Genomic DNA, 11,367 nt, shown 5'->3' with positions numbered 1-11,367 from the left:
ATGCTCTGGGAAAGCCCTGCTGGTGTCAGGAGAGCCTGAGGAGCAGGGGGTGCTCCCGCTCTCTGAGGAACCTCAGACACCCACAGCAAAGAAAGCAGTTATTTAGTGAAGTAAAACTTACCCCAATTGCTGTGAAATGAGCTGTCACCTTTTTGTAATACATCTGTTTCCATGGGGACTCCAAATGCCCAGACAGGATAGAGAAATTAATAATCTAATTACCAGTAATTACTGGTAACTGCCAAGAGGACAGCTGTTCCCTGGGCAATGTGTGGAGAGGCAGGGAATGCCACAAGTGGTCCCACTGCCCGCCACAGGCTGGCTTGCCAAATATTAACTAGTCCTTTGTGGTGAAATGTGTTCTCTTTGGAGGAAAATCAATGAGGGGGGGGGGGCAGGGAAATTGGGCAGCTGCTCCTCTGCTCTTCATGCTCCTGTGCTACAGCAACTGCTGCATGAAAGTTCTGTCTTTACAGAGATGCTCGGGCTGGATGATCATTTGAGTTCACTCTTCCTTCTAAATCTATTTTTTGGAGTGGATTCTTGATAAATCCATCATAGAGGGGCCTCACCTAGAGCCTCCTTTTCTCCAAACCAGACAAGCCAAAGTCCTTAGCCGCTCCTCACAGGACACTCCTTCCAGCCCTTCCACCAGCTTTGTTGCTCTCCTGGATGTCTTCAAGGATCTTCACATCCTTCTTAAATTGTGGTGGGGCCCAGAACTGCACACAGTGTTCAAGGTGAGGCTGCACCAACCCTGAAAACAGTGGGATGATCACCTTTTTTGACCAGCTGGTCTTACTGTCCTTGATGCCCCCCAGGACGGGGTTTGCCCCCTCAGTTGCCGGGGCTCCCACCTATATCCACAGCAAAGACCTTCTTAACATTTTCACAGAATTATCTATAAAAATACTATCTCAATGCCCAGAAACAGTCAAAAGGGCAAGCAATTATGGGAATTCTTAGGAAAAGAACAGAAGAGCTAGTTAGTTGATGATGCGTTCAGCTCTACACAGCGTTTTCAATTAAAAATAATAAATGGAGAAGAGTGATGAAAATTATCAAAGGTGTGAAACAACTTCTCCATAGAAGAAAAGGTTAAATAGCAGCTTCTTTGACTTGAAAAGATGGGACTAAGAGAGATTATAATGGAGGATTGTAAAATCAGGAATGATATGGAGGGAATAAATGAGGAATGATGGTCAGCTATATCTTACAGCAAGCATTGGGGGACACCTGATTGAGCTGTCAGGGAGTTGACAAGCAAAGAGAAGCAGTTTTTCAGACAACGTAGAATTGAATTGTGAGAAATTGAAATCTGAAGCTCCTCGTGGTGTTTTGGATATCAAAAACATGAATGGGTTTAAAAAATAAATATGCAAATTCATAGAAAAAGATGTCCACTGAGCTTTATTAAAACGCAGTGATACCAATACCCTCTGTGTCAGACCAAGTCCCAAACTGCTGTTTCCTGGAAGCAGGAGGATTCCAGGAAAAACTATTTTTTAATGATCTGTTTTAAAGGCGTCTTATGTGCCTTTTGCAAAACACCCGCTACAAGCTGCTGCTGTAGACAGATCCCACCTGTCCTTTTTTATTTTTAACATACTTAAGGATATGCCTAAAGTTTTAAGCAGTGAAGCAATTGCATTTAAAATAACGATTGTGTCTATAACCTGCTTGAATTACAGTATAGGTTTTTACATCACACACTTTATTTACAGTATCTTCTTACAGTAGAATTTTTGCTTATTCTAGTGTTATGGAAAACAACATTGTTTAGACAGGTGAAGGAATTTTGAATTCTTACTGTTACTTTCATGCAATTTCAAAAGCAGGAATAGTTCTGCTTTGAATATCCCAGTGATAGAACTTCTTTTACTTGATTATGCACGAAGAATGCACAAACCATCCAGAGTTACGGTCAAACAATGTAGTATTCACAACAGTAACAAGTAAAATACTTCATTTGGTCTTTTATCCTTTATTCTGTATCGGTAACTACAAGTGTCTTGGCTGCAGAAGGCTTTTACTCCAAGCATTGACAACGTTCCTGAGCACTGTACCAGGAATGTGATGGGAGATCCATTGATCTTTGTCTTCATCGGTTCCAAACAATCCCTATCTTCCACCCCCTGGATCTGTGTAAGTGCTTTGGAAATGAGGAGCTCTACAGCACCTAGGATCGTCAATATTAGTTTCACAGCAAGTATCTGCTTGCATTAAAACTTGTGCTGTCACGTGCTACTTGAAATTTCAGATATCCTGGTATGAGCTATCAGTTAGTTTTCTTGAGCCCAGAACTCCTTTCAGCAGTAGCCATGGACCTTCAGGGAGGTTTGGCAGCTTTCTCTGAACTACGGAGCGGGGAAAAATTAGGAGATAATTCACACTATTTTGGGAAAAAAAAAAAGTTAAACACATTATGTTACTTTCATTGTCTCCAACCTAGTTTCACCTGGCTGGTAGGTTCTGTTAGAAGGGCTGGAAAATATGTATAATTGGGCAAAAACTTCCTCTATCCTAACTTGGACTAACAGAGTTTTCATTTCACAGGTTTTGTCTTTTTTTTGGTCTCTTTATCTGGTGGGATTTCCTTTGGGGATTTCCTTTGGGGGTTTCCCTGCTGCTGGGATTTCTACAGATGCAATGACAGACTCTGTTGGTACATAGTAGACCGATCTGCAGGTTAGTAGATGTAGAGTACCCCTATCTGGAACATTTGGTCGTGCATAATGATTATTCTGATGTATTTGGACCATGATAGAAGTCTGTAAGCAAGGGAGAAAAAGAGAGGAAAATAAAATTCCAAAAGTTGGTTTTGTGCAGGAGTGAAAATCAGCGATTTCAAAAGAATGAGTAAAAATGCGCCCAGTCAAAGAAATACCAACATTTTTGGAGCTGTCACCAGTCCGTGCTCTGTTCAGTTGTCTTATTGGGTTCACCACCTGTTTTTTCCCCCATCAGTGAAAAATCTGGTGACAGTAATATGTCAAAGCTACACGTGTGATGTCCCTCCTTGGAGGACTTACCTAGCTGGCTGCTGGGATGGATTTTGTTGTAACATTGGTTTTGCCACAGTTTGTGCTTTGAACGTCAATGTTGGGGTCGTTCATGCCTGAGACGGTGGAGATCTGATTGGCTTTGCCGAGGTTCTTAATGATATTGATGTTGTATTTGGCAGTTTCCACAAAGCTGTTTTCTAGTAACCAACCGTCGGACTCGCCCTCCAGATCTCCCAGCAGAAGGACATTCTTCATTGCTGTTTGCAGGTACCGGACACCGATAAGCACAGAGACCTGGAAAAACAGTTAATGGTTAAACAGGAGAGTTTAACTTACAGCCTCACTCCTACCCCTGAGTCAGCTTGCTGACTTGTCTATTTACAGGCCTACTAATTAATGTTGAGTAAAGCAGACAAATTCTTTATCCCAGCAATATATCTGACTGCTCTCCCAATTAATTACATTTTTTCAGAAAGAAAAATGCCAGGGAGAGACTGATTGATTCTCTCTCCATTCTTCTGGTAGCATTCACACCTACATGTTATTAGCACATAAACACCTACTATTGGGAGCACTGCAGCAGCAGAGACTACAACTAATTGATGCAGAATGGATAGAATCATAGAATTGTCTAGGTTGGAAGGGACCTTAACAATCATCTAGTCCAACCATCAACCTAACTCTGACCAAAAAATAAATAAGAAATAGGAAATAAAAATTACTAAACCATATTCCTGAGGACCATGTCAACCCATCTTTTGAACACCTCCAGGGATGGTGCCTCAACCACTTCCACGGGCAGCCTATTCCAATGCTTGATAACCCTTTCCATGAAGAAATGTTTCCTAATATCCAATCTAAACCTCCCCTTGTCCTATCTCCTGTGACTTGGATGATCAAGTCATGGAACCATCAGTCACTGGGAAAAAAAATATTACATTGTAGTGTCTTAATTTCTGTGGATTTTTTTTTTCCACTAACCTTGATTAAATTGGTATTTCCTCCAAGGAGTTTAATCACACATACGTAAGCCGTACGTGTCCTATACACCAATGCATTAAAGACAGCCTATAGTAGAGGCTCAAGTATAAGTTTAGGAGAAAGCCCCACTCTCATTGCTCTTTGCCCGGCGTGTCAGGGAGGACAGAGAGCCAGCCCGCAGCTTTTTCATGAGCTGCCAAAAGCCTGCTGTTCCTGGCACCACCATTCCATCTGGCACTGCTTGAGAACTGCTGTGAACTATTATGCTAATATTTATGCAATAGAGCAATAATAAGAAAAGTAAAACCTAAAGAGGGAAGAAACCCATATTTTAGCCAATGCCATTAGGGGGTCCTTTCCCTGTGGATGACAACATCCAGACAACCTTCTTTGCAGGTGTCAGCAGGAAGATGGCATCTTTGCAGGTGTATGTGCTTGCCTGGGATATGCTTATCTTGATTTGCATAATAAGCAGTCTAATCTACATGTAAAAGGTATGCCATGTTTGCACGCACTGTCTATATGGTGGAGCTATGGAATGGAAAAAGGAGGCTCTGAGACATTAATATTTATGCTCAATTTTTACTATAAATGAAATTAGCATATTCAGCCAAAGGCCTGCTCACATTTTATATATTCTTTGTTAAAACTGGCCTGAAACAACCCTCAGACCTTCTCACCTAATTTCCTTGCAGTTGTGTCGCTGCATGTATCATCCTGTATCTGATCCCATAAATGCTTCAGGGAAGGGAATACGCCCCAATCGATTGAAAAAGCTGTGTAAATGCACAGAATTTCTAATAGTTCTCATTTTCAATGAGATTTGCTTTTACTCTGGGGACTTTGAGAAAGTTGTCTGTCCTAAAGGAAGCCCCACAACATTCCTGAAGTGCTCGTGGGCTTTATATTAGATACCAAGGCACTTCTCGTAGTTGTTGCCCATCCTAGAGAGCAGGAAGTCTCTGGTGAATCTGCCCCAGACCATTTTTATGAGACTCACCTCAAACCACCAAATAAGCAACGCCGCGATGCCGATGGACCTCATAATGGCCGTGTAGTGATCCAGCAGGGCCTCTCTGCACCCCTTCACCCAGATGTTGAGCTCCTCCGTCAGAAAATCGTAGTTGTAGTGGGCGCTGTTGTTGGTCAGCTGGTACTGGATGCAGGGCCGCGGGGAGCTGGGGTTGCAGCAGCTGAAGGGTACCCCATCCACCAAGAACTTGCCATCCACGTTGCTCTTTAGACGGCTGCAAGAGGACAGAAATCTGGGTGTTACACATCTGGTGGCAGCAGCAGGTAGCATCTGTGATGCTGCGATATAGGCCTCTCTAAAGTAACAAAAGGAAAATGGGAATACGTCTCCAACTGGAAAAGTTGCTTACTTCAGGAAAACTACATTTTTTATTTGCTGTATTTCTTAACTGTGGTATCAGCACGGTGTCTCAGGTGGTTCTTGGTACCGTGTGTGCAAGACGTGGGTTCAATGTTCATGGAGATGTTGCCTTTTTAGGTATCTGCACTGAAAATAGTAGACAATTACTGAACTTGTTTTTGGTGGAACTCTAATGGAAGTTATGGCCCCAGAAATCCTGTGTTTCTCTACTTCTGGACTGATTTTCAATACAAGCATTAATTAAGAACCTAATACAACAACCTTGCATGCCACAGGAACCACTGGAAATTGTCTGCTGGCATTTTGTCATTGTACCCTGGTTTGGCTGGTTCGGCACATGTTTTGAGACTACTTCACAAAGGAGCTTCTACTTCTAGAGAGGTCTAGAGCAAAGGTCTTATGAGGAGCTGCTGAGGGAGCTGGGGTTGTTCAGCCTAGAGAAATGGAGGCTGAGGGGAGACATCCTCTCTACAACTCCCTGAGAGGAGGTTGTAGTGAGCTGGGGGTTGGTCTCTTCTCCCAAGACACAGGCAATAGGACAAGAGGAAATGGCCTCAAGTTGCGCCGGGGGAGGCTTAGATCAGATATTAGGAAAAATGTCGTCACCAAAAGGGTTATCAAACATTGGATCAGGGAAGTGGTGGCATTGCCTTCCCTGGAGGCCTTTAAAACACAGTAGGCATGGTGCTGAGGGACACGGTTTAGTGGTGGTTTTGGCAGTGTTAGGTTAATGGTTAACCTCAATCTTAAAGGTCCCTTCCAAACTAGATGACTCTATGATTCTTGTAACTATACTTTTTGTAACTTTTGAAACTGTTTGTATTCATTGCTAAAAAATACTCCTTTCCCTTCCTTGTAAGATCAGAAGAAAAACAAGTGGGAAAAGAAAAAGAAACAGGAGGAAGAAAAAAAAATATCATAGATGGAAAGAGAAAAGAGTCTCAGATTAATTGAGAGTTTTTTGGAACAGTTAAATGAATCCTCAAGACCTATTTTCCTTCTATTCCCTGCTCTTTAGCATCCTTGCAAGGGCTTCTGTTTCCAAGCAGGTTCTTCAGACAAATAGATCTTCCAGAAACTGGAGAGCATGTAAGATGTTGAAAGATGCTCTCACCCTTTGGGGAAGTAGCTCCTCAGCATGTATCAGTTTTCATGCTCCCCACAGGTGAGAACCATGCCCTATTTTAATGAAGTCCATGCCCTTCAGCCTTTGCCAGGGAGCCAGAAGAGAGGGAAGACAACTTTCTCTTAGATACCCAGCTTTCACCATTTGCTAATAGTAGAATTTTTAATATTTTCCAAAACTTATCCTCATGTATTGAAGTTTACACATCATATTTTCCTGTTCCATTACAGATGATCTAAATTAAAGGGAAGTCATCAGGTGAAGAGAAGTAGCAGAAACTCTGTGGTCCAGTGTTCTTAAGGCTTTTTTGGGACTAAATGTATCCTTCAAAAGAAAGAAGCTGCTAGGAAGGTCAGTGTTTGTGGCTGTGCTGGGATGGCAGAAAAATCGCCTTCATTTTGTTACTGTGGGTCTGCCAAATGCAACCTCCTTCCTTTTTTTTTTTTCCCTTTTTTTTGGAGGGGAGGGGGGAGAGTAGTGGTGGCATGTTTTGTTTAACATTTAGTCAAAACTATCTTCTTCGAAGATCTTTCCAAGTAAGTCAGAAAGCTCATCTGCCATTTCCCACCTAGGAAAGGGTTAAGCATGAATTCCTCTCCATCTTAAAGTCCAGCTCTTCACTTTGTGGCCATCACACTCCAGGTAACAGCAACCCAATGAAACCAATGTAAAAGAACCCAAACAATCTACTGAAAGCAGGCTCAGGTGTGCAGACAGCGTAACGGACACAGGCAAAACCACTCACTGGGAAGGAAACAAGGGAGGGAGCCAGAGGGTCAGCACGTTGCTATGGGCCAGCAAAATGCCCTGTGTATTTCAGTGACATGACCCAAATATAGTACAGCATCTAAAATCGTTAAAATACAGTTTCTTAAACGAGGTCCTAGGCTTTTCATTTGATCCCAAGCATCAATTTAATTATATTTTTTTCTTCCTGCCACATGTTATAAAGAGGAATCTTCTTTCTGCTGCCAAAAATAGCAGTTTCCAGACTTTGGTTATGTCCCTCTGCCATCGTGTTTCCTCTACTAGTGGCAAATTAAAGAATGATGTATCTTGGTACGGTTAGAAGGGAGGCCCTGGTGACAGAGCTGAGGGAGTGAGACATTCACTGCCATTTCTTGTTGCAGCTTGAAGGTGTTGTGGGATTGTAAAGCAAAACTTGCTTTTGAGACTATAGAAAGATGATTTTTACCCAACCAAAGCAGGGATAGGATTGCACCGCTGTCACCTGCCTTTTTCTCCTACCCATCCCATTGACTCTCTCCATTTCTTGTCACATTGGGATGCTGGCAATGGAGATACAGAAGACAGAGGGGAAAAGAGGATTATCAAGGAAGGTGAAAAGTTCAGTTTCATGAAGGTTATGTGTGAGTTGACAGTATGTCAGTTCTCAACTGCTTTGCCTCTTAATCTACCAAGTACTAATTGACACACAGTACAAGATGAAACCAAGAAAAGTATTTGGTTCCTTCTCCGTCCTGGAGAACGTAACCAGCTGGACTTTGCTTCCAACAATTTCATATCAAATGTTTCACTACCAGATTTTTGGAAATCATAGTGTAATTTGGTTATATAGCACCAACTTGGATTCTAACAATCAAGATGGACTTCTCCAGTTTATATACAGTAAAAGAAATGATGCAGTGTAACTACTTCCCTCATGCATTTCACCGGCATCTTCTGCCTACATGTGGCAAAAATTAACTGACAGTCTATTTTCAAAATAATGGCAAAGTACAGGGGACCCTGCAGGAGAAAATGGATTTTAGCCAAGACCCTGGGTAAAATGTTACTGTTTCTGCATGTCTCATAGAAATAAAAAGTAGTATATTTTACTTTTGTCCTCACAATAAGATACTACTCTTAAGTTGCTGTGGACCATCTTTCTTGTCGTGTCACTTATCAGTGTAGAACCAGGATTTAAAAGACCTCTTGGGTCGGTCTGCTTTGTGTCGCTGGTGCTTTCCAGCTTCTCTCTCAAGAACACTTGTTCTAAAGCTTGCTTTATGTCCACAGCCAACTGCCCTTATGCATGGTGGCACCCTCCTGTCCCTATTCCTCCCAAGTCCTGTCCTCTGCTATATTTGCAGCAGCTTTGTATTTATGCTTTGCTGTAATGGCAGTTTCAAGTTGCAAATTCTATGAAAAAAAGATCTTTGGCCTCCCTTCTTCTGGCTTTACTGTCACTGATTTTTGAGTTGAACTGAACAGAAGACTTGACAAATGCCAGTCAAGATTTTTGTGTTTGTCTTTCTCAGGTACATATAGCTACTTTGCTCTCACCAGTGAAGACTTTTTTTTTTCTTATAGCTACTTTGCTCTCACCAGTGAAGACTATTTTTTCAGCTTTAGAAGAATTATTACATATTGGATTGTCTATTTTTAAAAAAATTTTTAGTTACCTTTTCTATTGTCTGAAGAAAAGAATTACTAGATTCTTCTTTTTGAGCATATAACTTCACAATTGCTACATCGTGTGAAGCACCAACAAAAATATTCAAGGTTTTTTCCTCCTTTTTTATGCAGTATGCATGGTGGTGGCAGTTTCTCACACGTGAACGTTCAGGTTTGAACTGGGATTCGTAAAGTCTAAGATCTTGAAGAAGAAAGATCTTTCAGTGTTTAGCATGACTGTGGGATATATTGGTAGTACCATCCTTTTTTCTTTCCATCATCAGCTCAATATAATGGGAATTTGGAGGTAGCTAATTCACCCATTAAAAACAGGAAAGATATGTCTTTGTGTAGCATCCTGGAAAAAAAGTTAGCAAAAGGCGATTTGGATTGTGCATGCAGTTAGCCTATTTTGTGAGTAACATGGTCATTCTACAGTTTTTTTGATTGAGACAAAGGTCCAGCAGAAATTAGTATCAACTTGGCCTTGTGAGGTGTGTATTAGAACCCCAGAATGACTAAACAGCAGGATGCTTTTTGCCTTGAGTACTTCGGTACCTTTTGTTTTTAGAGGGAGCATACGGTTTAGACAGTGTTATTCCCACTATTATTCAGTAAAGGTTTCTACATTAGTTAAATTATGAGAGTATTTGTGAACATGCCTGTGACCAAAGAAAAGTTATCTATCTCCTCTTGATTCGGGCCCATTACCAGAATTATCTAGAATGACCTTTGAGAGAAGCCTTCTAGCCACAAGATGCTGGTTTTATAAGAAGGAAAAACACTGCCAGAATATTTTGGCTGCTGGCAGAGAACAAGCGGTTCTTATTCCACATTCTCTTTAACGTCGATGCATCTTGAGATCTTTTGACAGGACTGTTACTTACTTCCTGTTCAGTACAAATTCTTCTTGAATGAGGCTTTTTCCTAGAATTTTGTTCTTACGACTAGTTAATACTTACTCCAGAACTTCCTTGGAAGCCATATTCAGATAACGAGGAGACACCCACTGAATTTCAAACCAGTCTCTAAAGCCATTGTTTCCACAGCATTGGAATCCAATTTGTAACAGATCCACTGTTTTCTTTAAGAAGCATCGTCCAGGTATGTCCGTGTCCTTATAGAACTTCATAGCATCCCTCAGTCCCAGATAGAGAGACTCTTCCAGCTCGTTCCTCATGGTATAGCACATGAGAGCACCCACCAGGATGCAGAAGGTAAAACAGAAGGTACACACGATGTATGGGAGCATAACTAGTTTCCACCGAGAGAACTTGTTGGCATCTGAGCAGTCGTAGCAGATTTTGCCACCCAGAAAGTTGATGATACATGCTATGACCCCTACAGAGATCAACATGTTGGGGACAGAGTTAATGTCCCCTTTTGCCATCACTTCGTTGCGTTTCTTGATCTCTATTTTCAGAAAGAGGCCAAGGCTGAAGAGAATTATCCCACTCACAACAGAAACCCAGTTGAGGATCCATAAGATCTGAGCCAATTTGTCCCTTCTAGTTTTGGTGAATTTTACTTTGAGGACAGCCATAGTCAGATCAACGTCAGGAAAAGAAGCGTAGGTCAAGGAAAGCTCGTAAGCTGATTAGGAGCATGTATCCAAGGCATGCAGCAGAAATCTGAAGAAGAGAGAGAGAAAGATTACTGTCTGTCTGACCGGGTATTTATAGACACCACACAAAACTTCCTGTACGGCCTCATGTGCTCCGAGTCCTGCCAAGGGAGTGCCCCAGGGAAATTTATTGCTTAAACTTCATACAGTGTGAATCACTTGAAAAAAACCCCCAAATTCTAAGGACCAGCTAGAGCAATCAAAAATAAGTGACCAGTAGAATCAATGAACTCTGGATTCCTGGGGACTTTTGTCAAGAGCAATTTTTTGTGCAGGTGTTCTGATGTCTGGAAATGAGCTGGATCTGCTGTCTTTCCCTTCAAAAAAATTCACAGTGCTTTTCTCTTCTATTTGTTGCCTGTATTTTCTTGAGGATTATAGGAATTTATAATTCTTACTGCATCATGGTCAGATTTGCCTTCAAAAGTTGAACAAGCAGGATGAACGAGCAGATATATACAGCATAATCACATAAGCCTTTTTTCCATATGGAAAAAAACCATGAAAATAGTACCAGAAACAGTTTCCTACAGGCAATTTTAGTCATTTCATCAATTATGTGCAGTAAAACATGATTTTGCTAGCAAAGCACAGTTTTATTCCTACACTTATACTACTAAGATATGATCAGTTTGGCAACAACTGGAGGGGGAAGTGACTGTGATTATCCACAGACACAAAATGTTCAACAGGTAGTTAAGCTATCAATGACTGGGTTGGTTTTCTAGAAAATACGATCAAAATTTTCTTAACTTGTAAGTGCTGTGACCTGACTGGTGAACAAACCATCCTCCACCACATTTTTCTACTGGATCTGGCATAAAAGCACTACCATTTGTAT

General features: G+C 41.4%; 1 protein-coding gene across 1 annotated transcript; it reads right to left on the bottom strand.

Moving 5' to 3' along the window:
* Positions 1-1,443: 1,443 nt before the first annotated feature.
* Positions 1,444-10,530, bottom strand: LOC106892721 (photoreceptor outer segment membrane glycoprotein 2). The gene is made up of 3 exons (XM_014950135.1): positions 9,865-10,530; positions 4,987-5,233; positions 1,444-3,299 (listed from the first exon to the last, which is right to left on the bottom strand). Exons 1-3 carry the CDS (start codon positions 10,443-10,445, stop codon positions 3,033-3,035), a joined length of 1,095 nt encoding a protein of 364 aa, XP_014805621.1. The 5' UTR covers positions 10,446-10,530; the 3' UTR covers positions 1,444-3,032.
* Between the last annotated feature and the right edge of the window lie 837 nt (positions 10,531-11,367).

Source organism: Calidris pugnax, unplaced genomic scaffold (assembly GCF_001431845.1).
Source record: "Calidris pugnax isolate Ruff unplaced genomic scaffold, ASM143184v1 scaffold68, whole genome shotgun sequence".
Taxonomy (NCBI): Eukaryota; Metazoa; Chordata; class Aves; order Charadriiformes; family Scolopacidae; genus Calidris; species Calidris pugnax.
This window is presented reverse-complemented; position numbering and strand designations above follow the sequence as displayed.

Coding starts and splice junctions, on each gene's coding strand:
- LOC106892721 (XM_014950135.1), bottom strand. CDS start 10,445: ATGGCTGTCCTCAAAGTAAAATTCACCAAAACTAGAAGGGACAAATTG. Junction 5,234..9,864: donor GCTTCCAAGGAAGTTCTGGA/GTAAGTATTAAC, acceptor GTCCTCTTGCAG/CCGTCTAAAGAGCAACGTGG. Junction 3,300..4,986: donor TGCTTATTTGGTGGTTTGAG/GTGAGTCTCATA, acceptor CTGTTTTTCCAG/GTCTCTGTGCTTATCGGTGT.